The sequence below is a fragment of the Carya illinoinensis genome, chromosome 13, assembly GCF_018687715.1.
Source record: "Carya illinoinensis cultivar Pawnee chromosome 13, C.illinoinensisPawnee_v1, whole genome shotgun sequence".
NCBI lineage: Eukaryota > Viridiplantae > Streptophyta > Magnoliopsida > Fagales > Juglandaceae > Carya > Carya illinoinensis.
In genome coordinates, this window is record NC_056764.1 from 33,809,686 (window position 1) to 33,829,866 (window position 20,181).

Sequence of the window (20,181 nt, forward strand, 5' to 3'; positions counted from 1 at the left end):
CAATCATACATTCAAAATCCAGCACAGGATAGTAACGCAAAATAACAGAAGAAATTTATCCAATGGAGTTGTTTCTCTCGTAAACAATTCAATTTAAACTTCATTCATAGTTCAGGGGAAGACAGACAATGACAAGGAAAGATGAAGATGCAAAGAAAACTGTTTAATACATGTTGCAACAAAGTCACCTTATACCAGAAATTTGATTACAAAGAAGCAACATATCACTTCTAGAGATGAAAATTTATACTCCATTTTGGGAACCTGACTACATCTCAAATGGTTAGCCAACAAGTATTTCATTTCGAGTCCATCAAAAATCCTCATGCAGTATTTCATTCCGAGCCCCATCAAATCCTCGTGCTGTGGATTTCTCCTGGTTTCTCACCTTTGCTTTGGTTTTGTTTGTTGTGTGTGTGTGGGGGGTGTTTGTTCACCCCTCTGCCTTTGAGGTAGACACAGAAGTAGGTGAGAAAGGATCATAAATTTGCTGTCCTCCAGGATTAGAAACTGGCTTACTAGATGCAAAGGGTAAAGTGTTGCTAAATTGCTGATTTGGAGATAAGAGGATATCTGGCCTAGGCGTTCGAGGTGGATAATTTTGTTGAAGTTGAAGAGGATTTGCCGGTCTGGGAACAATAGGACCAGAGAAACCAGGCATTTGGGGAGCTGGACTGAAGTTCCTTGGGCCCATTTGTGGGAGTGGAGTCCTTGGTGAAACACTTGCATTTGCAATTGACGGATGTCTGGGTGGACCCATTGGTGTTCTGGCATAGGGAACAGCAGATACAGGAGCTTGAGGCTGGCCTACCAGATTGTTGAACGATGGCCTCTGAAAGACTTGACTGACTGGTTGAGGAATTAGTTTGGGCACAGCCAACTGGAAAGATGATACCTGAGGTGCGAGAGGCTGCACCTGTGAAGCACTCTGAGTTGCAAGTTGGCTACTTAACATGGCAACTGTTTGAGAGACTGGGTTCTGCGGCCCATGCGGTTGAAAAGTGAAATTACCGGAACTTGGAGCTGTCACTGTCGGTGGTTTTATGACAGTGAAGTTTGGTGTACTCGGAGCAACAGAATTTGGTATTCCTGATTGCATAGGTAAAGGTGGTTGTGTGGATGATCCAGGTGAAGGAATCAGTGCTCCCAATCCCGGATTTATAGATGAATTAGGTGCAGGTACTGGTGCTGGTGTATGGTGTACAGAAGCTGAAAATGCAGCCGGATGTCTTACTTGAGATGGTGGATTTGACAAAAAATGTGGAGCTGCGATAGGGTGGTTCACAGCAGCAGGCATGGACGGCCTAGATGAAAAGGTGATAGTTGAAACCAAACTAGCTGTTGATATATTTGAAGGAGCCATGGATGCAACACCTGGTTGTGGATTTTGAGGATGAGGCCTGTTGGGTTGAACCATCTGTGGAGCCATCTGCCCCATGTTACTCAGACCTAAAGATGTTGAAAAACTACCACCCCCCGGGGCTCCAGACCAGACACTAGAACTCCCAGCAGGGGTCTGGGGTTGGTCAAGTAGTGACCCAGGCAGAACACTAGACATAGGTTGAGAAAGTGAAGCCATTAAGGGCCCTGTGATAGGGCCTGGCCTTGTTGGTAAGGGTTGGCTACCAGTAAATGGAAGTGGAGCTGAAACATTAGGCTGCTGTAACGGACTTCTCAAGGGGCCAATATGTCCTAAAGGACTTGTTTGAGCCATGTACGGATGCCATGGTACTTGTGTTTGTGGCTGTGATCGGGGGAAAACTGGTGAGTTTTGGAGAATTGAACTGGGTCCAGCTGGAGTTGGTCGAGGCCCAAACAAAGAAGGCATGTTTGAAGGATTCAAGGGAGATGACGATAAATGGACATGATTTCTGAAAATTGGAGATGAAGGAGTTGGAGGGGGTATGAGACCAGAAGATTGGCCTGATGGAAACCATGGACTGGGGAATTGAAATTGACCCTGCAAAGGCGGTTGTGTAGATCCGGCCACTGGTTGTAGTACTCCCTGATCTACTGCAGCAGTAACAACATTAGAGGTGGCTGCATCCTGGCTTTGGGAGATATCTATATTATCCCCAGAAACGGAAGTAGAGATTGTGGAAACAGCCGTCAAATTCCCCTAAAGTAAATGTAATGATAGTTAGCATTATGAATCATGTTAAAATAAAAGTCAGAACATAATAAGACAACAACAAAAAGACTCTAGAACAAAGGTGAGCAAATTACAATTGAGCTTTTATAATAAATAATTTTTGAAGCAGGAAGCTTTGCTCCTACGTAGCCACACCATCCACTCAGCCATTATATGTTTCATTACATGAAAATTAAAAATATATGTAACTAAAATTGAAGTTATTAAATGTAGAACAATACAACTAATTAAGTTAATAATATTCATTTAAAATTAGTCATCCCTTAGTTTCCCTTACTTTTCTTATCAAGTTTTACTTTGGCATACCAAATAAAAAGCTCTTGGTTGCTCTCTCGACCTAAGAAACTTTGTGAGGTTTTCCATTACTAACATAGAAACAAAGACAGTAAGGACAGAGAAGATCAAAATGCTCATCAAATTTTGGAATTCTTTTTAAAAGTAAGAATCAAATTTTATTGAATCATATAAAGAAGCGTAGCCCAAGTACATAGGCAGCAGACAAAAGAGAACACCTAATTAGGAGAAGTGATGGAGATAAAAGAAAATCATGAAAACTAACTCCATTAAAATATAGCCCAAAGAAGCATTGAAGCTCTTTAAAAAATTTTATCTATTGTATAATGGCTCAAGGTATGTTAACTTAATTAAACATAGGCTTTTCACTTAAATAATTTAGCTATTCCGGAGCATCATGCAGGCATGAGACTAGTCTATTAAAATAATTTTTTTATAATATTAAAATAATTAAACTCACTGATACTGAGGTGACCAGCAGTTCAATGATGGAAACAGCAGCATCAACTTTCTCAAATGTGTCGGCTGATATTTGAACACACAACTCTTCATAAGCACCATGGATTTCATTTCCATCAGATAGTTTGATTTCTCCCTGAAAGTGAATAATTTAAGGAACGCAAAAAACACAAGTCAACACCACTAAGCCTTAATTTTTTTACAATCTCACGCAAATTGTTCAAGGTAAATCTTCCTGGGGCAAGGATATTTAACCTGTCGAGTATATAAAGATTTAATACGAGCAAGAAAGGCCTGAAAGACCCATGTTTACATATGGCCATCACTTCTTTGTCATTATGAAAGAATTACCTTCTCTCCTGTCCCCGCTTTGGTACCATAAACTTGTATTTTAGCTCCAGTTTCCTGTATCGCATGTAGTAGACAAGAATAAGGTACATAAAAATGTCAACAAGAATATATTAGGCACCGTATTAGTTGAATTATGAAAGAATGTTAGGCACCGTAAGAATGTTAGGCACCGTTTATTGTATATAGCTGACTTTCCATGTATAGTATTCGGTGGTATAGTCTATATAATAAAGAGAAAACTCAAGGCCAATTGATTCGGACCAAGAAATTGTCATGGTATCAGAGCTTTCTTAAAATTTTCTTGTGTTTCGGTCTAGTAGTGTGATCTTACAGAAATTGTTTTCTTACAGAAATTTTATTGTGTTTCGGTCTGTTCTGTGTCTTTCGGCACTCTGTGAGTTGTCTTTCTGCAGGTCCCTCTCCTCTCGGTTTCTCTCTTCTATTTCGTGTTCTGCAGGTCCCTCGGTTCTTGGCACTCTGTTCTTGGCTTCGTGTTCTCCTCTTTGCGTTGGATCCACTCGGTTCTGCAGAATCATCATCTACTCGGTCTCTCTTCTCTCCTCTCAGTTTCTCTCGGTCTCATTTCCACTCCTCTCGGCAGGTTCTCGGCAAATCATCATCCACTCGGTCTCTCTTCTCTCCTCTTGGTTTCACTTAAACCCACCTATTCTCACCTATTCTGACATACGTTATTCTCTCCTCTCAGAATAGCTGACCGACTCACCTATTCTCACTCAAAAGTCAAGCCTCGGTCAATCATTCCAACAAAGCATCTGTTATTTTCAAACCCCAACAAAGCATCTGTTATTTTCAAACCCCAACAAAGCATCTGTTTCTAGGATTGTGATATCTTACATTTTAATATATATATATATATATATATCGGAAGCACTGAATATATATATATATATATAAAGAAGAGGGTATTGGATTTAGTATACTTTTTTGTTTGTGTATTGGGGAAGGGGTCAGCCTTTTGACTTCTTGGGGTCTGAAACGAGAAGGGCTTATTTTAAGCTTCTTAATTTTTTTAGTGCTATTTTTTAGTGCTATTTTTTTAGTGCTATTTTTTAGTGTTATTTTTTTAGTGCTATTTTTTAGTGCTATTGTTTTAATGCTATTTTTTATCTGTCATCTTTAGTGCTATTTTTTGTCTCAGCAATTTGTTTTCCAATGGATTCTGCCCCTGTGTGTGTTAAATTTATGGGCACAAATTATTCTACTTGGGCATTTCAGTTTGAATTTTTTCTCAAAGGCAAAGACCTTTGGGGTCATATTGATGGCACGGATGTCGCCAAACCCTCTGCTTCTACACAATCTCAGGATGTCAGGTCTTCTCCGTCATGGGCTGTACTTGATGCACGCATCATGTCTTGGCTTCTTGGTTTCGTGGAGCCTCATATTGTCACCAACTTGCGACCCCATCGCTCCGCTCAATCTATGTGGGCTTACTTGAAGAGGGTTTATCATCAGGATAATGATGCTCGTCGCTTTCAGTTAGAACATGCGATTGCCATGTTTCAACAGGGTAGCCTTTCTATCCAGGACTACTACTCGGCTTTTCTGACCCTTTGGCATGAATATGCTGATTTGGTTACAGCGAATGTTCCCGATGCCGCTCTTTGCACTATTCAGACTCTTCATGCGACTAGCCGCCGTGATCAGTTTCTTATGAAGCTACGTTCGGAATATGAATCTGTTCGCTCCTCTTTACTGAATAGATCACCTGTTCCTTCTCTTGATATTTGTTTTGGAGAGTTACTTCGTGAAGAACAACGTCTTAGTACTCAAGCTATTCTGGAGCAATCTCATGGCAGTTCGGGGATGTCAACTGTAGCTTATGTTGCACACAGACGAGGACCCTCTATCAATTCTAAAAACTTGCAATGTTTCTGCTGCAAGGAATATGGGCATATTGCTGCCAATTGTTCTAAGAAATTCTGCTCTTATTGCAAGAAGAAAGGTCACATTATCACAGAGTGTCGTACTCGCCCTCAGCATCGTCAGGCCCAAGCATTTCAGACTTCGGTTACTGTTTTGCCTGTAGCGCCTTCTGCAACAAATGGCTCTTCTGCACCTCCTGCATTGAATTACTACACCCCAGACATGGTGCAACAGATGCTCATTTCGGCATTATCAGCAATGGGGTTCCAAGGTAACAATTATACTAAACTCTGGTACGTGGACTCGGGGGCCTCCAATCACATGACTAATAATCCCATTGCTTTATGCCATGTCCGGCCCTACGCTGGTAAATCTGCTATTCAGACTGCCAATGGCACCTCTTTGCCCATAGCTGCTGTCGGAGATGTTTCTTCGAAGCTCACTGATGTGTTTCTTGCTCCTCAGCTTTCTACGAATCTTATTTCTGTTGGCCAATTAGTTGATAATAATTGTGCTGTTAATTTTTCTAGTAATGGTTGTGTTGTGCAGGACCAGGTAACGGGGGAGCCGATCGCGAAGGGACCTAAAGTGGGGCGCTTGTTTCCACTATTTTTGTCTGTTCCCGATTTTTCTCCAGTTTCTTCTATTAAGTCTTTTGCTTGTAATAATGTTTTAGATCTTAGTATGGTATGGCATCGTCGTTTAGGTCATCCTCATACTCAAATCTTATCTCATGTATTGAACTCTAGTTTACTTGGTAATAAAAATCGTTCTTCTTTATCTCTTGAATGTGATTCTTGCAAACTTGGTAAAAGCAAAACTCTTCCCTTCCCTTTGCATGCTAGTAGAGCATCTCACTGCTTTGATCTTATCCATAGTGATGTTTGGGGACCTTCTCCTGTTTCTTCACATGAAAAGTTTAAATACTATGTGACTTTTATTGATGATCATAGCAGATTTACTTGGGTTTACTTTCTTCGCTCTAAATCTGAGGTCTTTCGTATTTTTACTGAATTTTTAGCGTATGTTGACAATCAATTTTCTGCTTCTATTAAAACATTACGCACAGATTCCGGTGGTGAATATTTGTCTACTGAGTTTCAAACATTCTTGGCTTCTAAGGGTATTATTCATCAACGTTCATGTCCCTCTACTCCTCAACAAAATGGAGTAGCCGAACGCAAAAATCGTCATCTCCTTGATGTGGTACGTACTCTCTTGTTAGAATCTTCTGTTCCATCCATGTTTTGGGTCGAGGCTCTGAAAACAGCTACTTATTTGATTAATCGTTTGCCTTCTCAAGTCTTAAATATGGAGTCTCCCTATTTCCGCTTATTTGCTACGCAACCTAATTATGATAACCTTCGTACATTTGGTTGTGTATGTTTTGTGCATTTAACTCCTCATGAGCGACATAAATTATCTGCTCAATCTGTCCGTTGTGCTTTCTTGGGATATAATGTGTGTCAAAAGGGATTTGTGTGTTATGATCATACTTTACGTCGTACACGGGTTTCTAGAAATGTTATTTTCTTTGAAAATCAACATTTCTTTCCTGTGTCTTTTGTGTCATCCTCTTCTACTGTGATTCTCCCCTCCTTTGAACAGCCATTCTCAGATCATCATCCCGTCAGTTCTCGCTTTAGACCAGGTTTTGTGTATACGAGACGCTCCCGTCCACAGTCTCTTCCGGTGGCTCCACCGATATCTGCTCCTACCATGCTCCAGGACCAATCAGTTGCAACACCCTTAGAGCACTTGGCACGTCGCTCTTCTCGAGTGTCAGTACCTCCGGATAGGTATGGATGGTTTGCTTCTGCTCTTCCTGCTACATTATCCAATTTTGATATTCCCACATGCTACTCACATGCTGTCAAGCAAGATTGTTGGCGACAAGCTATGCAAGAAGAAATTGCTGCTTTAGAGGCCAATCACACCTGGGACATTAAGCCATGTCCTCCTACCATTGTTCCTCTGGGTTGCAAATGGGTTTATTCGGTCAAAGTACAATCTGATGGACGTTTGGAACGTTACAAAGCTCGACTTGTTGCACTTGGGAATAATCAAAAATATGGTGTCAATTATGAAGAGACCTTTGCTCCTGTGGCTAAAATGACTATTGTTCGTCTGATTCTAGCTCTTGCTGCTTCCAATGATTGGCCACTATATCAGATGGATGTTAAGAATGCTTTCCTTCATGGTGATCTTAAAGAGTGTATTTACATGAAGCCACCCCAGGGATTGTTCACCTCTCCGACTTCACATGTGTGTAAGCTTCGTCGCTCTCTTTATGGTCTCAAGCAAGCTCCAAGGGCCTGGTTTGATAAATTCCGCACAACTTTATTACAATTTTCATTCAAACAAAGCAAGTATGATACTTCATTGTTTCTTCGGAAATCAGACATGGGTATTGTTGTTCTTTTGGTTTATGTTGATGATATTGTGATCACTGGTTCCGATTCTGTCTTACTCGGCCAGCTCAAAACTCATCTCTTAGAGTCCTTTCATATGAAAGATCTTGGATCTCTCACATATTTTCTTGGTCTTGAGGTGCATCGTAGTCCTTCTGGTATTTCACTCAATCAACATAAGTATGCTAGTGACTTGGTCGCTACAGCTGGCCTACAGGAGGCTACTTCTGTTGATACACCTATGGAATTAAATGTCAAGCTTCGCAAAGAGGAGGGTGACTTACTTGTTGATCCCAGTTTATATCGAAAGTTGGTGGGTAGCCTTGTTTATCTCACCATTACTAGACCAGACATTTCTTTTGCTGTACAGCAAGTTAGTCAATTTCTTCAGACTCCTCGTCATCTTCATTTGGCTGCTGTTCGTAGGATCATACGCTATGTTCAGGGCACTTCTGCCCGTGGTTTATTCTTCCCGGCTAGCAACTCTACTCGTCTTGCCGCTTATAGCGATGCTGATTGGGCTGGTTATGAGGATACACGTCGCTCTATCACTGGTTGGTGTGTGTTCTTAGGTAATGCATTGATCTCTTGGAAGAGTAAGAAGCAAGACAGAGTTTCTAAGTCATCTACGGAATCTGAATACCGGGCAATGTCTTTAGCTTGTTCTGAAATTATTTGGCTTCGAGGTATGCTTGCTGAGCTAGATTTTTCAGAGACTGATCCCACACCTCTACATGCCGATAATACAAGTGCTATTCAGATCACAGCCAATCCTGTCTATCATGAGCGCACGAAGCATATTGAAGTCGATTGTCACTCTATCCGTGAAGCATTTGAAGCTCGTGTTATCACTCTTCCACATATTTCTACTGAACTACACATTGCTGATATCTTCACCAAAGCTCTCACTCGTCATCGACATTACTTCCTAAGTAACAAATTGATGCTTGTTGATTTACGGGCATCAATTTGAGGGGGGCTGTCAACAAGAATATATTAGGCACCGTATTAGTTGAATTATGAAAGAATGTTAGGCACCGTAAGAATGTTAGGCACCGTTTATTGTATATAGCTGACTTTCCATGTATAGTATTCGGTGGTATAGTCTATATAATAAAGAGAAAACTCAAGGCCAATTGATTCGGACCAAGAAATTGTCAAAAAATTCACCAATAGTTAGCCCATCTTTGTACAAATGACTAAACGAAATTTCTTACTTTTTCTAATCGCTTTTGATTATCACCTCCAGGCCCAAATATGAGGCCAATAAAATTGAATCCAGGATGTTCTTTGACCTGTAGAGTCAATAAACCACATGGTAAGACATTAGAGACTAAATGTTATCTATTTATGGATAAGCAAGACTAAAGGTTATCATTGGTTAGAATTATAAAAAAATGTCATCATCAGTGAGTAATACACCTTTTTATTCCACAAAGCATCCGGACTCATATCACACACACCCACACAGGGTAAGCTTTGAGCTTATATTGCAATGTAATTATAATGCATCTCAGATCAGTTAAACTATTTTTGTTCAAAAATTCAGAAAGACCTCTTGCTGATAAGGGTTTGAGTAGTAAGCAATCGTTTTCTGCTCAAAGGATTGCCCTAGCCAACTTAAGAAGTTTAAAAAATCCCCCAAGATCACCTTCAAATCAATTTTCTGGCAAAGTTCCATGCAGATCACCGAAATGAGCTTGGTAAGATGGTTCCCTCACATAATCAAGCCAAGAAAATTACCATTTCATCATGTTACTCAACTCTTTAGTTGTGGCAAATGGGTACGTTCGTGTAAGCTGCCCTTGCACCATTGACCAAGCTTGAGATTGGCCCACACTTCCTTTAGAGACAATCCATTCAGTAATAATTGCAAAGATTTTGACCTCTTCCAAGGGCATCAAATATTCTTGCCCGTAACAAGTTTAGCCAATAAACATTATTTTGATACATTAGTGTGATACTGTTCATATTACAAGGAGTAAAGACATGCCTGTCTTTTACGTATTTCTTTACATTGTAGTCTTTTTTAACCTTCTTCAGATTTTAAATTATTTGATGTGTATCATCACAATGTTGTATTCTGTATATTTTTCAACCATATTACTAGTAACCCATTAAGAACTTTTGAGTATAATCTTTCATCACCGTGGTTATAGCATACAAAAAAGGGAGACTGAAGTATTGAACGCCATGTGCAACAGAAGGTCAGAATCCACACTTACAGGGAGTGGAACACTTGACTCCTTCATCAAAGGTTTATAATCAGGTGGGGCCCTGTAACTTGGATTCAATTTTAATATTTCACCTGAGTCATAGAAAGACAAAATTAATGTGACAGAAGAAATAATAAAGAGAGAAGAGAAATTAAAGGAAAAGAAAAGAGAGCAATCTGGTAAAAGAGTTAATATACCTATTACTTCCTGCTTTTCAAGTTCCAATAGTTCCGACTTCTACATCCACAAATGCTAATCTCAGTGCTTAAACCTTGTTACTCAAGATAAAACATGAAATCCCCAAGAAATGAATAAGAAATAATTGAGGAACCCAAAATCAAACGTGACTCTACCTTATCATTGTTGTGAGAACTTGGAGACCTGTGATCTGGATGTTCAGCTGCAATCGGTGAGCCTTCAGTGTCCCCAACCTCCAAAGTTCCCAATTTCAGCTGTTGCATAATTTGATCCACTCGTGTCTGCTCAAAATTGTACCACACGGGCAGTATTATCACTTAGTGAAACCTAGAAGGGAAGCTTCCATGCAAGCTATTCATATACAGTATATCCCTCTACAAACTGGGGCTATAAATGCCACTAGCCTATTCCAAATCTAAAAGTTTCTCATCTAAACTGAAAGTTACAAGATGGCTTAAATTTCCACAATATTTTTTGGCAAGTTACAGGTCCACAAAAGAAAATGAAAAAGAAGAGCGGTAGAGGGGTTAAGGTGAATAATTTTGATAAATTTTGGATAATGAAAACAGAAATCACATCAGTGGAAAGAGGACATAACATGACGCAAACAGAATCTTCAAAGTACCTGATAAGCTAAGGCTCTTCCCCTTTTAACAGCAGCATCCTGTGTCAGATCAGGGCCCCATTTTGTTTTCCTCTGTGTCAGTTTGGTACTTTCCTCGCTAGACGCATCACCTCCTCCCAGCTTTTTACCTCCTCGAATGCTAGGAATTAATGAGCCTGACAATTTGTTTCTTGGAATAACAAATCCAGATTTTGCAGCGAACATAGAGACCTTTTGGCTACTGGTTGGTGGTGCAGATAATGTGCTCGTTCCAGACATCTTAGAGCTGTGAGGCTCAACAGCAGATGCCGTGTCGACCTTTGCACTCATCTTGTTCAGTTACTTCACACATACGTGGCATATATGTAAAGCATCAGTCACAAACAAAGATTTAGATCCTTTGAAACTTTTCATCTCAAGTCTGTCTGTCACAAAGAAAGATTTTAATCCTGTGAATATGTTTGTTAAAGTCTGGAGCTTAGCAAATTTTCTCAAAGCATAACATCGTATAACAGCAAGAAACTTCAAAATACAGTAATATAAAGAATATAATAAACACGCAAAGTGGAAGTAACTGGTGTATGAAAAGGGTACCTTTTGGAAAATAGAAGAATATCCCATCCACCTGGAGCCAGCTAGATAGAAGGCAATAATGGTACAGCCAGAGTGCCTAATCTGCCCATTTGGATACACATAATCAGTGATGGGAAAAGAAACAATGAATTTTCCAGCTACATCCACAGCATAAATGCTGTCCATCACATTGGTTCGAAATACTACAAAAGCAACATGCTTAGTTCACTAATTAGTAATCATGCCACAACAGATCCACACCTTTTCTTTGAATTCACTGCAATAGGCCCTTGAAACCTATATATAACATTCCATGTTTCAAATCCTCTAAGATTCTTATGCTAATTTGTTTTTCCACTCTTCCAGATGAAACAAACAAAGGGCATGGTGGTGGAAACCCCACTCATTCCCTCGTTAAATGGGACTGGCAAGTGGATATTGATACCTAATAAAATTATTACTAGGCAATTGCAAGCATTCAGGGGAGCACTACAATTAGAAGATGTTTCCAAATAAACTCCTCCCCCAGATAAGCCAATTACTCCAACTTTTCACAATCGTAACTCCAAAAAACCTAGCCATTTATTTCTTTACTTATATTTCATATTGCAGTTCTTTTCAAAATGTTTTTGATAGATGAAATGATACGGAAATAGAAACAGTATAAAAAAGACCAACTTAAATGAACATATAAATATAGTCCCAATATAAATAACAGAATTATGTTAGAGACTAGCATTTGAAAATCTCTTTTTCCATATCCCTAAAACTGTTTCAGAAATGTTTTGGTTTGATAAGAACAGCACGTAATACGAAAAAACAAAAATAAAACTCAATATTCAAATATTAAATACAGTCAATCATTGAAAATACCATGAAACAAGTTTCCCCTCTAACTATGCCCAGTACCAGTTTGCAGCTCAAAAACTTCAAATTCTGCATGTGTATTTTCATTGGCTTTCTCAGCAACCAAATGGAAGTAAAATACAAAAATAAATAAACAAAACATATAGAGAACCATATCTGTGGCAGAGAGAGAGAGAGAGAAGAGAGAGAGTACCAGCAGCCAGCAGAAGAGGGTGTATAGTGTCAGAATGGGGGTGCCTGAAAGAGAAGCATAAAACGGCGCGTTTTGAGTGATATTCCGTCACTCCGATGCCGCCTTCGCTGAGCGAACGAAACGATATTACTTGAAGCATTGTTTTTACGACACTATGAGGCTGGGCCGGGATGGGCTGGGCCCTTTTTTAGAGATTATTCTTCTTCTTTTTTCATTTTGGGCTAAAAGGATGCCCATTGAACATGCATCCAGGCGTGGGCAAAAATCCTAGCAACTTCGACTTTGAAGGAGTCAAAAAAATTCAGAATTTGGAATCAGAGTTAGGGTTGGTGTGAAAAAAATAGTTGGAGGTGGAGGAGACAATATAAGCCCCGAAATCTGACTTTGACTAATTTATTTTTTAAATAAATAAAATTATAAAACGATATTGTTTTACATCTAATTGCGGCCCACCATGAAATGCTGTTGAACAAAACGACGTCATTCCATTTCAAGTGGAATGGCGTCATTTAAGTTTGAAATGGGGTCCAAAACATGGAATCCCTCTTCTCCCCCTTGGCCCTCACTTTCCTGAATACCCTCTTCTTGCATATCTGTTTCTCTAAGTTTTCTCATTTCTGTCACCCTTATTGAAGGCCTATTTTTATCTATTCACTTGATTTTAAATATGCTTACATGGTTATTTTATTTTTAGGGCCTGAAAATTTAGAAATTGGGGACAGGTTTACATCCCTCTTAATTCTTAAATCGATTCGTGTCTTCACTGGCTTGCTAGTTGCTATTTATCACACCTACAGGTATGGCAAATTTCTATTATGTAAAATTGTTGGTGAATTTGTAAATTTGTTTGTGAATTTTTATTGAGTTGGATGCTTGGTTGAATTTATGGTGAATTTGTGAATTTTGCTAAGGATGTTGCTACGTCCACAAAGGAATCTTACAGGAAATCATCACCGATTAGTTAAAATCCTTTTTACTTTTTCTTTCACTATTTTTTTAAACTATTTAGATATTTTTTAAAAATAAAAAAAAGTCACATATTCATTTAAAAATAGTTACTTAAATCACTAATTAAAAAAATTAAAAAAAAAATTCGATAGAAGATTTGGGTAGAAATCATGTGTGAAAATAGTGTTTTCCTTTTACTAAACTATACTTGGTAGTGCCAGTCAGGGACTCAGGGTATTGAGTACTCTTCAAAATGTTTGAGTTTGGCAAGTAATTCAGTAAAAAAATAAGATCATCATATGTTACGATATATATTATAATTTATGCACATATACTAGATAATTATTAATGCCACAAAAAATAGGGGCTAACTTAATGTGTGTGTGTGTGTATATATAACAAGGTTTAAGCTCATAAGCATAAATTCTCAAGTGTTTTGACATATTATAGTTACAAGTTACAGTTAAACTTAATTTTGATTGTACCTTATTTCGACATTCTGAGTTAGTTGGTATTGGTGTTGTTTTGAGAAATGATAAATGTGTTGTTTTATTGACTTCAAGTAGAAAGGAACATCGAGTGTTTGAGGTAGATGATATTGAAGCTTTAACTGCATTTACGGGTTTACAGTTAATTTTACATTTGTGTTTTTCTAATATAATTTTAGATGGGGATTCTTTGACTATTATTGAAACAATTCGTTTGAAAGAACTAAATTTATCTAGAAGAGGTCAATGAATGCAGAAATTCAGCGTCTTCTTTGTCAATTCAAAATGAATGATGTGATCCATGTTGGTCGACAAAGAAATGAAACCGCTCACTTACTTGTAAGACATGCTTATTTATGGAAGATACTATATAGTGGTGGCTTCAGTGTCAAAGTTCGATCCAATCTAGAGTTTTATTGGATGCTTCTTTGTAATTGTACTTCTTGTATTTCATTATGAATGAAATATGTTTCTTAAAATAAAAAATTAGGCGATGAAATTGGGTATAGGTTAGAGAGCATATGTTGAGAGGTATCTTCTCTCTCTCTCTCAAGGGGCTTGAACTCACATGATCTTCAACAATTTTATAGGTATTGCTGTATTTGTGTTTATACTTACTGTCATCTCTTGATTCACTCACGCCTCGGAGAATCAAGAGATGCTCTGTATTCTATCTGTTCATAATGATTGATTTACTATTTTAATTTTTTTTTTTTCTTTTAATAACTACTACTTTTAAATTTTAATTTCCAATTGAGTGGTTTTTTTTCCTTTTTTTTCTTTCCCTATGAGTAATGAATAAGATCATTTTTTTTCTCTCTCATAGAAATTGGTTTGTATTCCATAATCTCAGTTTCATCTTCTTTTCATGTTAGCTTGATATAAATTTTACTTCAGCATTTGGTTAAAGGCTAAAATCATCTGCAAAATAATTACTTATGGCCAAAAAATAATCTCAATTTTGAGATCACACCTTGTACATTACTAAAATAAATGTATCTCAAACAAACAACATCACTATATTAAAAAAAATTATTATAGAAGTATGTCTCACTTCACGTGAGTAGAATAAAGCAGTACTAATGTAGTTATAAAAACACACACACAAACAAGGAAGAAGCCCTTGCATTACATGTATAGAATACGACATCAAACCTTCAGTTGCTCACCGCCACCTTCCTCTTGCTCCATTGAGACGTTTCCTTTTACAGTTGGAGAGCTTGATTATGCTTCAAGATTGTTTGAGATATTGAAATACTGCTGGATTGAATCATATATATTAAATAATCTAATGGATATTATACCATTGAGTAATTCAATAATCTGCAGATTATATGGAACGAGTAATATGCTTATAGTAAATAGAGATAAAATAACCCACTTAAAGACAGGAAAGATGATCAATACTAGACAAATAAATGCGAGAACACCTGAGATGTAATAAATAAGCCTAGCAACAGTAAAATTAAGGTTTGTAACAAAATTTGATTGTTACTATTTTACATGTAAATAAATAAAAAATAATATACTTATACACTCTCTCTCTTCCCCCTATTCTCCATCCCTATTCTCATTCTTCCTCCAGTATTATTTTAACATATTATTTAATAAAAAATAATAATGTATTTTCCTTAATTTAGAAAAAAAAAATTAATAGAAAAAATTTAAAAAAAATTATTAAATTTATAATATTTTATTATTATTTTGACTAATAGATTGATAATTTAATGTAAAAATAAATTTTGAGTGAAATAGTTAAATGTAAAATTATGTCAGATTATATAAATTGTATATTTACATTTGAATAATCCAATAAAATTGCTGTAAGTAGTTACATGTGTTTGGATGCTAAATACGCGTGGAAATAATACATGTTTCAGATCAGTCAACAGAAAAATTGAAAAGAAATTCATGTCGAGTCAAGTTTGATGAATGATGACAGCACGGAGAAGAAAGAAAAAACAAGTTTCCTCGCCTTTTTCTCCTACTCAGGAAATAAGACAAAGTCGCCTCATGTATTTCATCCACTATTTTCTCGATGGTAAACTATATTGAATTTGCTTCTTTGGTCCCCCTAACACTTTATGGTGACTAAACTTGTCGAGTCAAGTTTATTGTCCTCTAAAGATTTTGTGAAGGTTTTAAATCATTCATTTTTATTGAATTTTTTTTATTATGATTTTTGTGAAATGTCTATTTTCTTTAAATTTTGAGTTTTTTATTTAATTTTTTTTAACTCTTTAATCGCTTATTATTTTAATCTAGCTGGTGGGTATATATTGTTGGTAGACTTCAATGGAACCAACTTTTCCAACCAGTAGCCATCCCAAATTATAATCTTGACGTCGTTGCCGGCTTGCCCATGAAAGTGATGTGAAGTGTGAACAGCCAATTATGCCATTCTTTGTCTATGTTTCGACCAGTTCGGGGATAAAAGTTTCAGAAAGTGGGGATCACGAGGCCTATTATTGCCTTTATTGTTGCCTTTATGCCTTTCCCATGGAATATAAAATAAATAAATATATCATGACCCACGGTGATTTGTTTTACTAGCATTTGTGGATGCAAATTTTTAAAAAGTAACGTTATATATAATTATTTTTATATTTTTTTATAGATTTTATTAATATGATCGGTTGTATTAAATTTTTTTAATACTCAATCAATTATATTAGAAAATTATGTAAAATAATACGTAAAAATAATTGCATATAAAATTTTTATTTTTCAAATGCCACCTCACCAGACGACAATCAGAATAATAGTAAACTTAAGAGTAAACTCTTGATGTTCCTATTTAGAAACATAATGTTATACAGTATTAACTTTTAGGAAATACTTAACATTGGTCTGTCCGAAATTCTTCAATTAACAGCCCGCTAATAATTAAGTGACACCTAGGCTTTCCACCATAGCTATCTTGTATATGCACAACATTAGATTCTCAACTACTAGCAACCCCTTTGCACCCCCCTTGAACACCCACGCTTAGCCGCCAAATCTTCTCCCCATGCCCTATTCACCTTCCACCAACTCACCCTCACGAAACCTAGAACTCTACCTTGCCGAGCCGCGACGGAGCTCAACCCCAAGATCTGCTAACCAAGCAGTGGAGGAAGTTTTAAGAACTAGAGAAGAAATTATGTTTACACTGAGAGTGAGTTTGACTGCTGCTCATGAAAGGATGAAATACCAAGCTGATAAAGGAAGAACTGAGAGAGAATTCCAAGTGGGGGACTAGGTCTTTTTGAGACTACAGTCATACAAACAACAGTCTCTAGCAACTAGGAGAAACTTCAAATTATCTTCTAAGTTTTATGGTCCATTCCAAGTCCTTAAGAGGATTGGACAGGTGGCTTATAAGCTGCATTTGCCTCAAAGTTCTACTATACATCCAGTTTTCCATGTTTCATGTCTTAAAAAGAAATTGGCCAATTTGTATCACCCTTTTTTACTTTACCATCAGTTGATCTTCATGGTGAATTGGTCCTTGAACCTGAATCTATTCTGCAAAGGAGATTCAAAAAGCTGAATAACAGGCCACTCACTAAGGTCTTAGTTCAATGGAAGGGGGCAACAATTGAGGATGCCACTTGGGAGCCTTATTGGCAACTGAAAAGTAAATTCTCTCACCTTGTGGGCAAGGTTTTGGGGAGGGTATGTTATGGGTTGAAATGTTGATGAAGTGAAGCAATAGTGGAAGGGGGTGCAGTAGTAGATGAATGTGGAAAGAGATACTTTGTGTTCGAAGGAAATGTGAAAAAGGAAAGTAGCAATTTGCTAGTTAAAAGGGTTTTCTAGTATGGCATCGTTTTATTAAATGAAATGTAATAAGAATCTAAGCTGTAAGTCATATTTATTTGGACTAAGTGTTTAGATGTAATATGGCATGGTCGTTGTAGGTTGTAAACTGTAGGATGATTATACACAATCATTTAATCATCCTTCTTCAAAGTTTCGTCACATCTGCAATATAAAAGGTAGCCATTAGTGGGAATTGAGGCCAACTATGGAATCCAGTAATTTCTAACTCTCTCTCTCTCTCTCTCTCTCTCTCTCTCTCTCTCTCTCTCTCTCTCTCTCTCTCTCTCTCTCTCTCTCTCTCTCATTCTTTCTCTAGAGGTGCCCCCTCGAAGCAGTCCAATTCAGTAGTTACTCTAATATTGATCAAAGGTCCATCACATTGGCTTTCTCAACAACCAAACAGAAGTAAAATATATATATATAACCATAAATGTGGTAGAGAGAGAGAGAGAGAGAGTACCAGTAGAAGAGGGTGTATAGTCTTAGAATAGGGGTGCATGAAAGAGAAGTAAAACGGCGCGTTTTGATTGATATTTCGTCTCTTCGATGCTGCCCTCTTTTTGAGCAAACGAAACGATATTACTTAAAGCAATGTTTTTCTGACACTACGAGGTTGGGATGGGCCCTTCTTCAAAGATTATTCTGTTTCGTTTTCATTTTAGGCTAAAATGGGTGTCCATTGAACGTGCAACTTGTGTGGACATAACTCTAGCAACTCCAACTCTAAAAAAGTCAAAAAACTCAGAGTTTGGAATCAGAGTCGGATTTAGTGTGAAAAAAATAGTTGGAGTTAAAGCCAATATAGGCTCCAAACTTTGAAAATCTGTTCCAACTCCGACTCCAACTAATTTATTTTTTAAATAAAAAAATTATAAAACGACGTCATTTTATAATTTTTTTATTTAAAAAAAAAAATTAGTTGGAGTCGGAGTTAGAACTGATTTTCAAAGTTTGGAGCCTATATTGGCTTTAACTCCAACTATTTTTCAAGTGGAACGATGTTGTTTTAGTCTAGAACGGGGTCTAAAACATGGGACCCCTTTTTCCCCCTCAGCCCTCACTTTTTTGAAAATCTTCTCTCCTTTCCGTTTCTCTAAGTTCTTTATGCGCTATGAGTCGTGATGCTGTCGCCTCCTAGCCTCATCTTGGAAACTATTCTCCGATGTGACGTACGCCCTTCTCATCTCTATGTACATCTCTGTTGCCCTATTAAGGGCCTATTTTTATTTATTCGCTTGATTTTAAATCTGCCTACGTTTTCACATTTTTTTTATTTTTAGGATTTGAAGATTTAGGAATTGGGGACAAGTTTACCTCCCTCCTAATTCTTAAATCACTCCGTGTCTTCACTAGCTTGCTAGTTGCTTTTTATCACACCTTACAAGTGTGGTGAATTTCTATTATATATGGATTTGTTGGTGAATTTGTAAATTTTTTTGTGAATTTGTACTGAGTTGGATGCTTAATTGAATTTATGGTGAATTTGTGAATTTTGCAAAACTATACTCAGCAAAGCCCCTCATGGAGTTAGGTTAGTGATCTTTCTTAGTACTCTTCAAAATGTTTGTGTTTGGCAAGTAATTCAGTAAAACAATAAGGTCATCATATGTTATAGCATATATCATAACTCATAAACATATAGCAGATAATTATTAATGCCACAAAAAATGAGGGGCAACTTAACATATATATATTTATATACATATACATATATATATTGGTGTCACATTAAGCATAGAATATTATAATTGAGACATTAAATAAACTTTTCTTTGCTCAATAAAGTTTAGAGGATAAAACACCTCCACTATTTTTCTTATAAATCGTCAATCTTAAATGATTTTTCTTATATTTTCACTTTAAATTCTACATTAAAAAACTTAATATTGTAGAATAAAAAATTTTGGGATCAATGTTAATGGTTTATTATTACTCCTAATCTTAATTTCAGTTTAATTTTAGTGGAGCCACATCATTGAAATTAGATAAATATAGAATTATACAAAATTTAGGGGTTATAGGAAAAAATTGGAAAGAGACATTTCTATGTATATTAAAATTTTACAAAATTTTAAAAAGTATATGGGCATAAAGGGACTTGAACTCACATGATCTTCAACAAATTTATAGGCATTGGTGTTTATACTCACCTTCATCTCTTGATTCACTCGCACCCGGCAAATCAAGAGATGCTTTGTTTTCTATCTGCTCATGATTGATTTACTGAGTGGTTTTTTTCCCTTCTTTTTCTTTACTTATGAGTAATGAATTAGATCATTTTTTATTTATTCATTTCGAATCTGCTTATCATTAAAACAAAACATATGTATATCCTTGCATATTATTATAAAGATATGTCTTGCCTCACATGAGTAGAATAAAGCAGTACTAATGTAGTTACAAATACACACACACAAACAAGGAAGAAGCCCTTGCATTATTATGTATAGAATACGGCATCAAACCTCTAGTTGCTCACTGCCACCTTCCTCCTGCTCTATTGAAACGTTGCCGTTAACAGTTGGAGAGCTTAATTCCGCTTCAAGATTGTTTGGGATATTAAAATGATGTTGGATTGAATTATATATATTGAATAATTTAGTAGATATACCATTGAGTAATTCAATAATAGGTAGATTATATGGGTTGAGTAATATCTTTATGGTAAATAGAGATATAATAGCCCACCCAAAAGTAGGGAAGATGATCAATACTAGACAAGTACATGCAAGAACACCA

General features: G+C 36.8%; 1 protein-coding gene across 9 annotated transcripts; it reads right to left on the reverse strand.

Moving 5' to 3' along the window:
• Window positions 1-54: 54 nt before the first annotated feature.
• On the reverse strand, window positions 55-12,357 carry LOC122291632 (serine/threonine-protein kinase WNK2). 9 transcript variants are annotated; one of them, XM_043099446.1, is made up of 11 exons: window positions 12,203-12,345; window positions 12,016-12,078; window positions 11,164-11,239; window positions 10,591-10,994; window positions 10,121-10,246; window positions 9,965-10,004; window positions 9,777-9,859; window positions 8,769-8,846; window positions 3,257-3,310; window positions 2,907-3,041; window positions 55-2,119 (listed from the first exon to the last, which is right to left on the reverse strand). In XM_043099446.1, exons 4-11 carry the CDS (start codon window positions 10,897-10,899, stop codon window positions 434-436), a joined length of 2,511 nt encoding a protein of 836 aa, XP_042955380.1. In that variant the 5' UTR covers window positions 10,900-10,994; window positions 11,164-11,239; window positions 12,016-12,078; window positions 12,203-12,345; the 3' UTR covers window positions 55-433. The 9 variants fall into 9 exon arrangements, with proteins under 9 accessions (XP_042955380.1, XP_042955384.1, XP_042955379.1 ...); XM_043099450.1 differs by having other exon boundaries at window positions 10,591-10,911; window positions 11,164-11,244; XM_043099445.1 differs by having other exon boundaries at window positions 11,164-11,244.
• Between the last annotated feature and the right edge of the window lie 7,824 nt (window positions 12,358-20,181).